At 39.8% G+C, this 17,141-nt stretch overlaps 1 protein-coding gene across 6 annotated transcripts in view; it reads left to right on the forward strand.

The window, feature by feature from the left end:
• sipa1 (signal-induced proliferation-associated 1) overlaps positions 1 to 14,490 on the forward strand; it is a 102,757-nt gene extending 88,267 nt beyond the window's left edge. For 3 of the 6 annotated variants that reach the window (XM_072658490.1, XM_072658569.1, XM_072658656.1), the window contains exons 15-16: positions 4,040 to 4,118; positions 11,750 to 14,490. In XM_072658490.1, the coding sequence (XP_072514591.1) occupies positions 4,040 to 4,118; positions 11,750 to 11,893 (223 nt within the window). In that variant the 3' untranslated portion in view covers positions 11,894 to 14,490. The other 3 variants (XR_011977628.1, XR_011977631.1, XM_072658740.1) reach the window with 3 other exon arrangements.
• Positions 14,491 to 17,141: the final 2,651 nt, after the last annotated feature.

Raw genomic sequence — 17,141 nt, forward strand, 5'->3', positions numbered from 1 at the left:
GGAGGCAGTTTGAGAGGTTAATTGTGTTGTTTGTTTTTTGTGTTGCTCTGGATTTCTGTAAAGCTGGTTGTAAAAAAAAAAGTGATCAAAATAAATTAAGAAAGAAATTTGCCTCGACTTGACTAATCAAGTTACAGATACATTATAAATACCCTATAATCGCATTCAGTTCTGTTAGCTAACAGTTCATACAGGTACCTAGAGGTACCTAGAACCTAAGGGTTCAAAACACTAATAGAACATTTACATTTACAGCATTTACAGCATTCAGCATTTGTGTTACTTTTGACAAAAAATGTGTTTTCCTTATCTACAGTACTGTTTTAGGTTCATTAGCTTGTCAATAAAAGCATTTCTCTTAGAAATAATGCAGGGAAACATAATACAAATGCAGTTTATCGCTGCTGTCCAATGAAAAACATGTATCTCCATTTTTGTCCTTTTTTTTTAGTTGTCTTCATCATTTGAATACTATAGCTGCCTCATACCATGTGTAAATAATTCTAGATGAATAGACCAATAGAAATGCTCTAAACTGACTTCCATTGAAAGTTAAGAAGGTTTTTAGATACATGTTGCAGTTTTAGATACATGTTTTTCTTTGGACCGCGACGATATACAGTATATAAATACAATGTGTATATATACATACTTTCTACAGCTAAAGTCAAGTGCAGATGCCAGTATTACTCAGAGGCAACATGCGCAGTAACTTGAAATTATGGTCAGTGAGGTGTAATTTGTCTGTGTTGACCTTGAAAAGGACCCCATTTGCCAGTCATTTCTATTAGGGCTTTCCAGTCTGTGTGTCTCTTAGTCATAATGCTGCTTTTCTGTAGGCATGTCCCTCTCAGTGCTCTGACTCATACATTGTCTCTCTCTCCCTCTAATGCCTACAATACATGTAAAGTAAACTAGCTGTTTGATACAAGAGACCCTAATTTACTAATATCCAATTAAAGACCACAGGTGGACCTGTGTCGTCTAATAGATCACAGGTTTGGGTGAGTTAGACAGATGCACCGATCACACATGCATACAATGAAGGTGGAGACATGTGAGCATCACATAGTATCAAAAATGATGTATTTTAGTGTATTTAATGTAGACTATGTGTTCAAATATTTGTGGACACCTGTTCTAATGAATGTATTCAGATCATTTAAGTTGCACCTATTGCTGACACAGATGTGCAAATGCACACATGCACACACAGCCTTACTATCGGCACCATGCCTAATGCCAGGTGTGAGCTAGAGGGGTACAAAGCCCCTCAGCATTGAGCTGTGGAGCAGTAAAACTGCATTCTCTGGAATGATGGACGGTGCTCCATCCAGTACTTTTGAAGTGAGTTGAGGTGGTGATCTTCCAACATCCTGACCTCACTAACGATCTTGTCGCTGAATGCAATCAAATCCTCACAGCAATGCTTCTCCAAAATCTATTAGAAAGCATTATTCCTAGGACAGTAGAGACAGTCACTCCAACAAAAGCAGGATCAACTCCTTTTAATACCCTTGATTTTAGAAGAAACCATGAATGAGCAGGTGTCCCAATACTTCTGTCTAAATAGTGTATATAAAGTGTATTCTAATAGAATACCGAAATGCATTATTTTGCATAGACCACAAGGTGGCACTTTTCCTTTTGGGTATGATCAACCACTTTTCTCAGCTGAAACTCATATCACATGGATCATAATATTAATATTTATATGAATTAATAATGCAGGCCTATGTTGCTATATCTTCTGTATTATATTATTAATAATGATCCTGCCCTACTGGTGACATCTGGTGGCCAGTTGGTGTTCAGTACAGTCCTGTAATGTGGACTCCAGAAAGGAGCATGATTTCCGGACAGTGTTTTGAAAATGTCAGATAATCAAAAATATTAAAAATGCTGTACTAATGATGGAAGCAAATGTAACTTACTAATTATTATTTATGGGGTTTAATAAAAAAATCTATGCATCAAGGCCTTTTTGCAAGGCATTTTCTCACACATAAATTCATTCTGCAACCAAAATTAACTCACCCGATCAACCGAAGCATGGTGACAACCAAGATGATGGATCAGCAACAAGAAACCTTGTCTTGTGAGAAGCTCCCAAAGCAGTTTAAAGTGCTTGTAAAGTTCAGTTTCTTGGATGAGGCTGTTCAGCATCCCTGTACCATCCCGAAACCTCCTTTCCTGCCTGTTTTCCTTGACTTTGGCTGACCTGGCCTCAGTAAACAGACTGGCAGAGCTGGAAGAGCAGGTGAATCCATGTGGCTAGCAGATCAAGCAAATTCAATTGCTTTTACTTTTACTACAGCTCTGGAAAAAATTAAGAGTCCACTGAAATGTGCATCTCTACCATTGTGCATTGGGCAGCCATTGTGGTCCAGGCATTTCTTCAAACAAAGCTAAGGTACCTGAATTTGCAGACTATGATTGGCATAAAGTCACCCAGCAGCAATGTGATAGACTAGTGGAGAGCCTGCCAGGACATGAAAGCTGTGATTGGCAGTCAAGCTTATTTCACCATAGTGATTTCTGAATGCTCTCAAAGTACAAATATTAGTACTGTGTTATTTACATCTGAATAATAACCTCTTTGCATTATAATTGTTATTATGATTTCATTGCATAATTGAGCAGTTGTTTTGAGCAGTTGTCATTTCTGCAGAAAAATGCTCTAAAGAATGCTCTAGTGGTTGGTGTGGTGCAACCGATAACACCACTACCTGCCAGTGAGCTACATTTACATTTACATTTAAGGCATTTAGCAGATGCTCTTATCCAGAGTGACTTACAAAAGTGCTTCACTATTTACTTAAGAAAAACCTCAGCTAGTTTGAAAAGGCTAAAATTCAAAGACACCTCCAAGTTAAGACACTACTAGACAAAAAAAAAAGTCAATAGGGTGACCACTCTGCTATTACGCCATGTGAGAGACCAGGGTTCGATTCCCAGTCTGGGTGACTATGCCGTGCTACACTAGTAAGAGTTCTTGGGTAAGACTCCTAACACTACATTGGCCCAACTCTGTAATACGAGGAACCTTGTAAGTCGCTCTGGATAAGAGCATCAGCTAAATGCCATAAATATAAAGAGCAATATTTTTATTTAGGATTTAGGGGAAATGTTGTCCATTGTTAATAAAATACAATGCAAATGTTAATTTCCCTAAACACACTGCCTATACACAGTAAAACCAGAGAAAGTGATCATGTAGGGTGGTCTCCTCATTTTGTCCGGAGCTGTATATCTTTATCGATATATGAATTTATGGATGAGTTTCATAAATCTAGCCCAGTCTCTGTTAAATCTCATAATTGGCTTGATTTGGGTCCTAAACCATCCTAAATCTTTTCATTCTTATGAAGTTAATCTGGCTCCTCAGGGTCCTCACTGTAAATGTGCACGGTATGTCTTCAAGTAACATCTTCCCAAAATCGAAAAAAGCCTTTGCCGCCGAATGTAGTGGCTGGGTGCCAGGAAGGGCAGATGGGAGGTCCCGACACAGCACCTAGCAGGGGAGATCCACTGCCTGCTGCCCACCAGTACCCTGCCCTACCGGCACGGCGCATGTCTGGCCACTAAACGCAGAAGTGGAGAAGCAAAAGGTGGCGGGCAGGAGGGCTCTCTCAGTCGAGGCTTGAGCTTTTATCTATATATTGGCTGGTAACTCGGTTCCAGACAGCAGAACCTCAATAAACCTTAAGATCTTTGAAATCACGAGTAAAAAGCAGTTCAAAGTAAAAAGCTAAAAGACGCAAGTCAGGGCTGTGTGTTTCGCCATGGTAATGTAAACAGATTTTCTTGGCCAGTGATAAGAGGCTGTCAGTCGTACGCGTTCATTAGAATATAAAGGCCACGACCAGACAGTTCTCAGAGAGATTTTTGAGAAGTGCTTCATCATATTTCTGCTGTGTGTTTTCTATTTCAACTTCAAAATGCATCCAAATGTGTTTCCAGGAGCTTTACATTTTGTTATTTCTCTAACTTTGATGTGGTGTTATCAACCTTCCCACTCTCTCTTTCCTTCTCACAGTGACTCACCCAGTCACCTGGAGGAGAAGGTGTCCCAGTTGGAGGCCATGCTGAAACGACTGCAGGATGACCTCCAAAAGGTACTTTCCCTTCCCCTATACCCTTAAGTCCCAGCGGAGCTCCCGAGGCCACTCCCCCCCCTCAATCCTTCTCCCCAAAAACAACCCCGCCCCCCCATCCTCCCCTACACCCTGTTCACCTAATTGCCCAACCCAGTCCCCCTCCCCAACCCTCAACCACCCCAGAACCCAAAGATTGACTTCACAGAGGCAATCAGCCAGAGGGACTGTAGAGGTAGGGCGGGACAAGCAAAAGAAACCTGTCTTGTCATTGGGCAGGGCGAACAGAGGAGATGAGAAGATGGCTGGAGGGACATTGGGCAGCCATGCTCACTCTCTCAACACTAAGCGACCAGTGGCAGTCGAGGCAAGTACAGCATGAGATTTTTCCTCCATTGCGCCAAAACCGAATTAATAAACAAACAAACAAACAAACGACCAAATCCAAACCCAAATAACACATTTTCAATTTTCAACTCTGTCGAAATTGACCCAGGGAGGTGTCCTAACATGCAGTGAGACAATGTGTGAGCTGTGTGAATTAGCCAGAGCTTCACAACATCTGACAGCCAGCTGAAGTCGAGGCCAGATGATGATTGGCATGCTAAAGAAAGGCTTTCTTCTGCTGACAAAGAAAAGAATAGAGACGAGAAACAGTGGTTATTTGATTGGACGTGTTGAAGAGTGTTAAAGGAAAGAACAAGAGAGAAGGAGACACAGAAACCATGTCTTGAGCTTCATAGATCAATGGAAAGTAAAATGGAAAAAAATAAAAGAAGCAGTCAAGCTGTACTAGACGCCGCACACTCAATTGACCTTAAAGGTCAGAGTCATTCCAGGCTTCTCCAGGGACACTTTCACACATGAGGATGGACATCTAACCCAGTGATAAATATACTGTAGCATCTCCAGGGACTCTCAAATGATGTCCTCTCAACTGAAAATGTGTGACATCCTCCATGAAGCAGCGAGACAGGGTCCGATCGGGATCGCCGCGCTAACATGATGATCTTGTGGCTTTACCCTCATAAACAAATCTCCTTTTTTTTCTATATCTGTGCCTTTGTAACCTCCCCTCCTACTCCTCCTCTCTCTGTCACACTCACCATTAACACCCACAGCTGTGTTATCATCAATCCAGAGAAAAGCATACGCTCTGAGGGTAGATATGCACCAAGGGATCATCGGTAGCTATATTAGAAAGTGTGTCAGAGTGAGCGCAGGATTGCCAAGACACAAGTTTCTATGTGTCCAAATGTTTGTGGACACTTCTAATGTATTCTTCTAATGAATACATTCGGCTACTTTAAGTTGCACCCATTGTTGACACGGATGTGTCAGAGAAGTACTGCCAAAAGAATAGGACTCTCTGGAGCAGATAAACATGAGCCTATTAGCACCATGCTGCCTAATGCCAGGCGTGGGCTAGAGGGGTAAAAAGCCCCCCAGCACTGAGCTGTGGAGCAGTGGAAGAACTGACTGTGTTCTCTGGAATGATGCATGGTACTCCATCCAATACTTTTGTGGATGAGTTGAGCAGTTGAGGAGTTGGGGATGATGAGGTGGGGTGGTGATCATCATCCAACATCCTGACTTCACTAACACTCTTGTTGATAAATGCAATCAAATCCTCACAGTAATGCTCCTCCAAAATCTAGGAGAAAGCCTTCTTCCCTGGACAGTAGAGACAGGTACTCCAGTAAAAGCAGGATCATTTTTTAAATAGTAAATGTGCAGGTGTCCCAATACTTTTGTTCATAGAGTGTATTTGAGTGCATAATAGAGTTCCTCACAGTTTTATCAGATATAGCGTTTGTACTATATATAAACAAACAAGGCTTTTCACGTGATTGATGATAATGCTAAGCAAAGCAGCCACACAGCGTGATAAGTATGACAACATATGCGCACATGTACATAAACACATACTGACAGCTTCGAAAGGCGTCCAGACAGCACACACACACTCACACACACACACACTGTAAGCAGTCTAAGCAGACTTCATCATTCTGGTTTGTTAAAGCATTAAATTGCTGTGGTTCCGCTGGGGATGGGCTCCTAGAGGCCTCGTCTGTCGCAGTTCATCCTGATCTGGGCACTAAGAACCCAGGCAATGTCTATTATTATCCCATCTTCTTTCAGATATGGCGCCTCATGAATGCTTAATGTAGCTGTCATAAACTGTTTATGTATGTCTGATGTTGTTGCACTTAGCGTGCTTTGTGACAAGCTACCCTTATCGCTCCTCATCTATTAATCATGGCTAACTGAAAAATAAGCTCTTCATTTTCCTGACGGCAGAGCTACTGCGATCGTAGAAAAGAGTTGGTTAAAAAAACATGCAGCCCAATTGCAACACGACGCCCAACTCTTTCCTGTGTCTCCCTCTGTAGCTCTGTTTTGTCATCTTCACGTCTCGTCCGCCTCCTCCCACCCACCAGCATCAGATATTTTCTGCCCTTAGCAACTGATTTATGGGGGACCCTCCTCTGCTTCAGCCCCTACCAAACATCCTGGCCTGAGACTGATGCCGATAAAAACTGATGCTAATCTCAGACAAGTTGTTAAGGGCATGAAATACTGTTTCTGTTAAAGATGGTAAGAAAAATGTGAGAACCATGGAAAATAAATACATTAATAATTATTTATTGAACTTATTTCTGTCCTGCTTTCCCATTTTAAATCATCAGAGAATGAAGAGTGAAGCTTAGAGGAACAGTTTGCTGAATGATCACCTCAGCATGACTGACCACTGAACCCAGACACTAGTCAAGTCAAATCAAGTGGGTTCAAGTTGAGGAGTTGAGGAGTTGGGGATGATAAGGTGGGGTGGTGATCATCATCCAACATCCTGACTTCACTAACACTCTTGTTGCTAAATGCAATCAAATCCTCACAGCAATGCTCCTCCAAAATCTAGTAGAAAGCCTTCTTCCCTGGACAGTAGAAACGGTTACTTCAATAAAAGCAGGATCATTTTTTAAATACTGAATGTGCAGGTGTCCCAATACTTTTGTCTATAGAGTGTATTTGAGTGCATAATGGAGTTCCTCACAGTTTTATCAGATATAGCGATACTATATATATACTACCAAACAGCTGAGACATATTTGATTTCTGATGTGTGGTTCTTTAGCTTACAAGCGGAGATGCTAGGCTAACGATGCTAACAAACACAGGATTTGGGCTGTCACCAATGTCATCTCAGTCAATTCATGCCAGAATTTCAATGGATTGAAGTGTGACAGCAGGTATAAACCATATGCAAACATTTAAGCTATAGTGGAACTGGCGCCAATCTCATCTCCATGAATACATGCCCAACAACAACCTTCAGCCCAGTCTAACGGCATTCAGATCTTAATCACTTTCCGCAGATAAATCTATGTGGTTTAGAAAGTGTAATATCCCATTTTGTTGTAGTTTTTCGCTTTTAAATTGGATCACAGTGAGCAGAATAATACCACAGGTAAAAATTCAACCCCCTTATTTCAGTTTTTCCAGACTAAAGTCAGTCAGAGTGTTTTCTAAACCACCACATTTAAGTATTTAAGTTCTACCAGAAGACTCTTGAGAAAGGAGGGCAGTAAATTTTATCTTGAGAATTTATGAGAAGGTAAAAGTTAGAACTGTTGATTGTCTTTGGCGTAGGCCCCGTCGTCAGCCCAGGTCTTACACCATCAGGACACCTGCAGATCCTGCCGAACTTTGAGGCAGGGGGCGGAGCCTATCCCCGGGCATCCGTCGGGACCAAACCTGTGGTGGTGGGGAGGAAGGAGGGAGAAACGTGGCGTCACTTTTGAAAGCAGCAAAAAAAGCATGTAATTCAAGGTCTTTGAACACAGGTGGCTGGTGATTGGCTTAAGGACAGTGATGCTGCGTTAGAGTCTCCTGGTAAAACCTTCGCTAGAGCTTTCATATCTGGGTGCAGTTAGAGTGGGATGGGAGCTGTTTTTGGAATGTATTTATGGAGTTGATACTGGTGACAGTTCAAGTCCAAGCTTCGCATCCTTTGATCTGAACTAAAGAAGCAGAAATCAGATAGGAAATAAGTCTTGGCTGATTTGAAAAGGTCTGCAATAATATCTTGTGATCTGACTATTTGGCCTTGAATTTTATAAACGTCTTAAGTCTTATAAACTAATATGGAGTATCTAGACCATAATCCTTTAAATAATCTTCATATTATAACAAATTATAGAGAAAATAAAAAAAACTTCCAAAACAGCAACTTAACCAGAGAAGGAAAAAACCTTCCTGACACTCAATGAAAGTCAATAAAAGTCAATGTAAAAAGATTTTATCAGAGGCATTCTGGAGCATGTCTACTGGTCCATTTATCATGAATTATCTACATAGTGTACAGAGCAGCTACATGGTTCTATCAATGGAGAAAACCAAATACGGACAAAAATGGAGATACATGTTTTTTACTCAACAGCAGTGATATTAAAGTTCATACAGATGAACAGCTGGACAGTCATCCATGGTCAACTTTTCTGTCCATCTCTAACACTTTAACATTCTTGTGTGAGTTTGTCTGTGTCTAAAAGTATGTGTGTCTTTTCTGTGAACCTTGAACTGTAAGTGTTTCTGGTGTAGTTTGGTGTGCTGGTTCATCTGTTGGTGCTCAGGCTGAAGTTTGGGGGCTCTTGAGTTTGACATTCTGGCAGTGGGATTTCTAGACCCTCAACTACTGAAAAGTAGTGATGCATCATTTACTTGACTCAAATGTGTACAAATGTGTGAAACTCTTCAGAGAGCCTCTCATTTAGTATTTAATGTGGAAATTACTGTTAGTGGTCAAAACTAGGCATCTACCCAAAAAGGAAACGCTGTGGCCCAAAACTGGTGTTGACTTTGTCTAAATCTGGGTGTCAGAACACATATAGCTGCTACAGTTGGGCCACTTTTGGGCCACAACATACTTGCCATTTCAATGACTGACCTGTATGTGCCTTAACTGAGCTGTATTTGGCCTAGAATCATGTGGTGCTGCTTGGGTAGGTGTGTCCTATTACAATGAAATGAAAGGGGAGGTGGGGAAGGCTAGGCTTAGGCTTTACACACACCAATGCTCAAAACACTGGACTTACACTTACTAAAAATAAAGGTGCTACAAATGGTTCTTTGAGTGATGCCATAGAAGAACCACTTTTGGTTCTAAAGGAACCATGTTTGTCATAAAGATGAGTGTAAAGTGTGAAGAACCTTTAAAAGACCCAAAAAACTCTCTAAATGTAAAAAGGTTCTTTATCAATTTAATGGTCACATCTCTATTACAAAAATGGTTCTTTATGGAACCAAGGGTGTTTCTTCTATGGCATTCATAGCATGAACTCCAGGGGTTATGATTTTTGAGGGGATATTTTGTCAGAACTATCTATTTAGTATTTTTTTTACATTTAATATCACAAATAGAATCAAATGTTTAAGCATGAAAATATTGAGGTCTTGTGGAAATTACGTACACCTTTGAATTAAGTAAATTCAGAGCATCATTTGTTTATCATTTTAATTTGAGTCAGCCTTGGGCAGGCTTCTTAGATGAACAGGGTTATGAAGATTACTGCATTCAAAAGCCTGAAATAAAACATAGCATCTAAGCCTCTAAGGCAGAAATAGTAAAGTTTGTAAAGTAGAGTTTGAAGTCAGAGTTTAGCCCTCAAAGTATTGATCAAATATGCTCTGGATACACGACTGGCCCGAATAGCTTTTAACAAGCCTTAAGTACTCGTTGGAGTTTTCAACTCTATATTCTCAACATCACCCTTATAAAAAGAAAACATTATATGGAAATTTCATATTTAATATTATGTATGACCTTCAAGTACAGTATGTTCATTCATTAGCTTTAAATAGTTATTCAGTGCATCATTCTTTATTCAAAATATTTCAGTTTTGGATTTGTAACTGAGCTGAGAGAGACAGAAATGCTGTAAGGTTTGTCAGAAAAAGAGACAGATCCAACTAGATTTTAGCTCCAAAAAGTAAATGATTTAAAAATGCTGTACTCTCGCAGTTACAGTTTATCTACTTTAGTAAAAAAAAAAAAAAAGTACTTTACTTTTATACCCACACCTTAGCTATTTTTCTAAAGTAACTTTAAAAGTACTTTACTGGAATAACTTTAAAAGTACTTTACTTTTATCTTGTATGCTCAGTTTACCTGTTTTATTTAAAGTAACTTTACTAAAGTACTTTACTGAAGCAATTTTAAAGGTACTTTACTTTTATACCCACAGTTTAGCTGTTTTTCTAAAGTAACTTTAAAAGTACTTTACAAAAATAACTTTTACCTACTAAAACCCAGACCTTTGCTTAGTGTGAATTTTTTATTTTTCTATTTGGGATTAGTAGGACCAAAAAACTAAACTTAGTTGTTGTACAGAAAGTCATTTTTTGGAAAAAAAAAAACAAAAACAATGTACTCATTAAGGCCAAAGGGTCAAAGTTTAAAAATTAGGTATCATTGTGCAGAGAATCAGAAATGTAATGTTCTCACATGAGGACGCAGGATCTCAAGAGGTTAAAAATACTTGTATAACAGTTTAGCTGTTTTTCTAAAGTAACTTTAAAATATACTTTACTTGTATCTTTTATACTCACAGTTTAGCTGTTTTCCTAAAGTGATTTTAAAAGTACTTTCCCAAAGTACTTTACTGAAGTAACTTTAAAAGTACTTTACTTTTATACCCACAGATTAGCTTTTTTTAAGTAACTTTAAAAATATTTTACTTTTATAACCTTTAGCTGTTTGTACAAGTAGTTTACTTGTACACTCTTAAAAATAAGGGTTCTTGGAGAGAAGCCATAGAAGAACCATTTTTGTAAAACATCTGAGTTTTTAGGTTTAATATAGTGGATGCAGATGTTCTTTACTTATTTAAAGATTCTTTACACTCACATCTCTTTTATAAAATAATTCTATGGCTGGATATTTTTTTTGAGGAACTACAGTTTTGAGAGCTACAGTTTAATTACTTTACTGAATGTATAGCTCATATCAAGTTCATATTCCATCACTAATTTCTCATTTAGGATTGACAGTGCGAGTTATTTCAGTGTTTTATATTACATTTGTACCAATTTACAGCCATTAATTTTTTCTAGGAAGCATAATTGATTGGATAACCTATTTCTGTCTCTGTCTCTCAACAATTAAGCACACTCTCAGATTCTTAGCCTGAATGACGTTCAACAGTCAAAACTAGAGCCAAACAAATGAACCCTGTTTAGTCATTATTTGCTTATCTTGCTTCAGTCTTTTGGGAAAAGGGTGAGTTGTGAAATCGCAGGGGGAGTATATATATATATATATATATATATATATATATATAATATTAATAATTGCCATTACTAGCCCTAAATAATTAAAACCAATGGCAACATAATAAACGAGTACTCAAGTATTATTTACGTTATTCGGGCCAGCCTAAACTGCATTCATGAATAACAGTAATAATTCATTTTGTCTGTTTAAATATGGCCTTATTCTATTGAAATAAATAATATATTTAAATAATATTCTTACCCTATTTCCAACCATCTAGCCCCTCGCTTTCTTCACCTACCCCAGCGATCCCACCCCGTGCCCCAAGGGGGCGCTCTGATGGTCAGTTGTGTTGTGTGTGCCACTCCCTCGGCAGGAGAAAGAGGACAAGGCGGTGCTCCAGGCGGAGGTGCAGAGTCTGAGGCAGAACAACCAGCGGCTGCAGGAGGAGTCGCAGACCACCGTGGCGCGCCTCATCAAAGTCACCGAGCTGCTGTGCAACGTCAACAAGCCCTGCTAGCAGAACGAGCCTGCAAGACACCCCACCTTCTCAGAGACCGATGAAGATTAGTACAAACGCGAGCGAGTCCTGCTAGCAAAGCAATCCAAACCAACCTGCAAGACCCAAAGGCCGTACACAGACTCAGATTAGAGACCAACGAGGAATGACATGCATGTTAGCAAGCCCTGCTAACAAAGCAAGTCATCTAGAGCCATCTGAAAGACAGACACAGACTCAAAACCGAAAAAAAGATGGATATGTCCTTAATTACTGCTGGCAAAGAGGGTCATCCATAATAGCTGAACAAGTATGATCCAGATGTTAGCAAGTCCTGCTAGCAGAGCAGTCCAAACCCACCTGCAAGACCCAGAGCCCGTACACAGACTCATAAAGACCACTGAGGAATGACGCAAATGTTAGCAAGCTTGGCTTGAATGACATAGACTCAACACAAACCATTGGAAATTTATATGCTAGCCACCCATAACAAATCGACAGGAAAGATCCCAATGTTAGCAAGTCCTGCTAGAAAACAAAAGCCATAGCAATGTGGAGGTTTAGGAGCATGCAGTGTACTGGACAGTATACAGTAGCTAATACGCATAGGCCGGTAGGCCGGTAGGCCCATCAATATTATCAAAGAAAGCTAGCCTATCATGTATAACCGCCCACCTAGCAAGTCCAGCCTTTTATAACAGTGTAGTGTAGCCTAGCTGTACTTATCGAACTGTACTCCTAAGGAAACCTCATTATACACTTCTAAAAATAGAGGCGCTACAAAGGGTTCTTTGAGCGAATCCATAGAAGAAGCATTTTTCTAATAGAGAGACCTTTTCAGGGTTGAAAGAAGTCGATGTACAGGTTCTTCACGCTCACATCTCATGGTTCTTCTATGGTGCTACTCAAAGAACTTTAAGATTAGGAGCAAAATAAGATCCTGGAGCAGGATCTGTAATTAGTTCTACAGACTACGCTAAGCTTTGATTCGTCCACACTTTTAACTGCACGATTAATAGTCGCCAGGCCCGAACCAACGGCCATTTGTGCTTTTAATTAAGAATGAAAGCTAGAGATCATCCTAAGATGCTCCCAGTCATTGATCATTGAGTCATTGATGCTCAGTCCCAGACACTGATTGACCATTAACCCTTACAGAGCTTGACATATTCATACTGTACAAGTCGTGTAGAGACCAAGGTGGAAAAGACCTGGTCATATAATTATGGTGCCCATCTGTCTCGTTTGGTGCTAAGGTCAGCTGCTAGTCACCCTCCACATGCTATCTTTTTCTTTTCAGTCTGCTGTTCAGTGTTACACTGCTCAGAGTTGGCCAAAAATGTTGGCGATGGGGGCGTTGCAATTAGTGGGCCGGTTGATTAGTGACAGTGTGCCTGGTATAGCGTTCATGTAGTGGTCATGTTGGGAAATTACAGAAACAACAAAAATGATAGCAACGAAGACTGAGGTGATTGAGCGCCCAGAGCTTTTCTCATTTAGCTGATTTGCAGCTCATTGTTTAGACCAGGACCTGGCCTTCAGTTAAACACCTTCTCTACAGTATCGCGTTCCTCGTCTCCTCGCCTCCTCCTTCATTTCCATCTCTCCGCCAAGGTCGCTAAGGTCGGCTCCTACACTCACAGTTGGACACCGCATGGCTGGCCGAACAGCTGCGGGATATGTTCAAATGGAAGCAGGGCTAATGTGAAATGATCTATGGACCTAGATGACCCCGCTTCAGCAAGATAAACCCAGCCTGGCACCTTCTCCTACATCAGTACCATTGACAATGAATGGACAATGAATGGACCTTCCTCAAGGACTGCAATGTCACTGGTTTCCTCTCGGTATGTAAGATAATGTGAAAACCTTCCAAAAAGAAAGCTTCTGGCAAACAAAAATGAACACTTCAACTCCAGGGGAGTGGACTTTGTACTTACACATTGGGATACACCCTCTGTAGCTGGAAGGGAAAGACTCCGTTCGCTGGACATGAAGGGAACTGCATCACGCTTCCATTAGGATGGATCCGTGATGTTACAAAAGGGAAATGTGACTTGAAATAGATGGGTTTCCTGCATCTATCAAGACTGAGCCTTTTTTTTTTTGCTGTATTCAGAGACATTTCTTTAAATCTGCTGATATATTATGCTAATCGCTTCACTCATAGCTGGTTTTAATAAGGGACTGCTGGCTGCAGAGGTAAACTCCACTTCACCTCCTGTGTGTGCTGTGCATTGCTCACATCGGAATGGACTGTCTTCTTGGGACATTGCACATGTACAAAATCACAATCGTTCCTTGTTATCCCGCGCACATCACTTAATGGTTGTTCCATGCGGAGCCCCTTAGGCCCTGTCCGGTCACATCACTGAAATCCATGAAACAATTCGAGCAGAAACTTCATTTTAATTCATTTTAAATTCCAAAGCTTTGCTTTAATTTTAGCTTTAGTTTTTTTGGAGTTTATCCCATCAGGCTCTAAATCGCACCTTCAGCACTGAGGTCAATGACTGAACTGAGCTGAAATATCAGTTGGGTCCAAATACAATAAAAATAAAATAAAATTTCGCTTAAAAAAGTTAAGTAACTGCTTCTCATGTTAATTTTAATTTAGATTAATTTAGTCATTATATACATTTTATTATTTATTGTGTTTTACTAATATTATTATTCTTAATAATTTTGTATATATTATTTATTGAAATATATATATATGTATTTTTTGTAAATAATAATAATAATAGCATTCATTAGCTAAATTTGCAATTATTTTTAAATAATTATTTTTGCAAAGTGTATTTTTTATGAAGCATACCTGTTTCCAGAATGAGATGTTTTTTTTTTAAAAATAAGATCTGATTCAGGAAAATGGAATACCACATAAAAACTACACTTAATGTTTTGGAAAAGAAAATATTAAAATATTAAAATATATGACAATGAATAGTGACAGATTATTTTTCATTACAAATTGGATACATTTTATTATTTTAATGTAAAATGATCTTATTGTGGGCAACTGAAGTCAGAAATTATTTTTAATTTTGTATTTGTGCCTTTCATATTTCTCTTTCATATTTCAGCTCAGTTTCGTCCTTCTGTGAGCAGCTAAACTCAGCAATCAAGGTGCGATTTTAGAACTTGATTGGACAAACTTTAAAAAGTAATAACTAAAATACGAATTGGAGCACAGCTTTGAAATTTCACATGGTAGCATTAATTAAATTGAATTTTTTTCTAGAATTCTTTCAGGGAAATCCATGACATGACCAGACAGGCCCTGGGTGAGTTAATATAGGACGACCCTTATATATCACTGTATGAGTACTCTCACTTCTTACCTCACGTCACGTCTGCGGATGGAGGCGTCAGACTGACGGTGACGACACAGCGTGACATAAAAAGAGAAAGAGTCATTTGGGTGGCCTTGTCGCCAGTGCAAACCTTCCACTGCAAATCACCCACACACCCTGGACTAAACTTGACCAAGACAGACAGGCACAGACACACACACACACATTTGCAAAGGGATACCAAGCAATCGTTGAAGAACCCGGTCAGTATGTCTGTATGTTGTACATAGTCTTTTATCCTCCTCTTGTAATTTCTGATCTTATTTTAGAGTCACTGTGATAAGCCGGTACCAGCAGATTCTCATATAATGAAGATTAAATTATTACTCTTTATGTCCTTATGTGAAGATGTACAGCCAAAACTATTCAGTGTTACTTCCCTCTGAGACTCCACAGCCAGACCAAAACAAATCTAGCCTGCAGGATCCTGGCATTCTCTGCCAAACCTTACGGGAGTTTCAGGACTTTTGATGGAATGCTTTTTCACGGCTTAGATTTGCGTCTGCGAGAACGTGGAGTCCAGGCTTGATATCGGACAAGCAGAAATCCAAGTGTGCTCAGGCAAGTTCAACGCAAGCCCTCTCCAGTGATGCATTGTGGGCATATATTTAGCCAAATGCTAATGTAAAAGAACTCTTTTCCTGTTCAATTGTGCGTCTCCTAGTTTTAGAGAATGTAGGGGGGCTGGCGAGTCCGGGAATGTGCCAAGCAACTTCCAGTTCCCCTCTGTATGTGTGTATGTATGTAAAAAAACAAAACAAAACAAAACAAATGTAATAACTTATTAATCTTGCAAATGTGGATTTTATTGTTAGATGTCTTTGAACCTAGAGGGGTGGGGACGTTTCTTTGTGAACTACTGACTGGGCAGGTATAAGGTTATCAGCGTCTTTTCTTTTCTAGGACTTTTATTTTGTAAAAGCTCAAATTTAAAAACGCAAAGCTGTCACAATGCAAAGGCAGTGTTTGGTTTATTTACCAATAATGATATCAACTGTTTTAGGCAGGTTTTTTTCCCTCCAGATATGCCTTTACGTGGAAAATGTACTTTCTTAAGAAAACTGGAACCTGGCGAAGGTACATCTGGATGATGTAAAGGCTGAAGGCTACGATTGAAGAGTTTTTATTGTGTGGAATTTCTACACCTTCCTGTTTAGAAGCATCATCATCGGTCAATGCTAAACCTTCCCATATCAAATGTTCCCAGCTCCTCTAAACGAATCAGCACCTTGCCCTCTTGGGGTCCTGGTCTAGGAAACATTTTGGCTCTCTCTGTTTCAGAAGCAATCGTATTTTATGCACTTTAAGGGTCTCAAACTTTCTCACGCAACAGTAATGACCGCCTTTGCGGAAACTCGGTGCTCTCAAGAATGTGGTTTCATTAATCCCAATTCTGTGAAACCCCATAAACCCTTCAAACCTTTAGTTGTTGGGGTGTCTAACTGGTTTCTTTCAGCCCACAGCTCTGCAGAGTTTAATGTTCCTCCTCATTAAACCCACCCGATGCAGCTCACCAGCTAATCAGACCAGCTAAGGTCTCCTCGAGTTAAACTTATAGTTTTAAGGATGGAATCTGATTTCCCAGAGTTAGAGCCGCCCAGTCCCTGTTATTAAAAAAGGATTTGATACTCACTATTCTCCGATCCACTAGGTGGCCCTGTTGGTTTGAACTAGGGTTACAGTCTTTGGCTAAAATATGCTGGTCATTTAGCTAGTACATTGTTCCAGAAAAATTATCCTCACATACATGATGTTGCACCAATGACTGTAGAAAACATGGATCTAGCACCTCTGCTGGCTGGTTGCAGTATGATGTGTAGCTCTCCCCATTCCCTTAGGTTTCAGTGACAAAAACAGCCCATTTCCCATCTGATTTTCCTCCTCTAAACTGTCTTTCCGTCTCCATTATTCTG

This window comes from Salminus brasiliensis, chromosome 1, assembly GCF_030463535.1.
Source record: "Salminus brasiliensis chromosome 1, fSalBra1.hap2, whole genome shotgun sequence".
Taxonomy (NCBI): domain Eukaryota; kingdom Metazoa; phylum Chordata; class Actinopteri; order Characiformes; family Bryconidae; genus Salminus; species Salminus brasiliensis.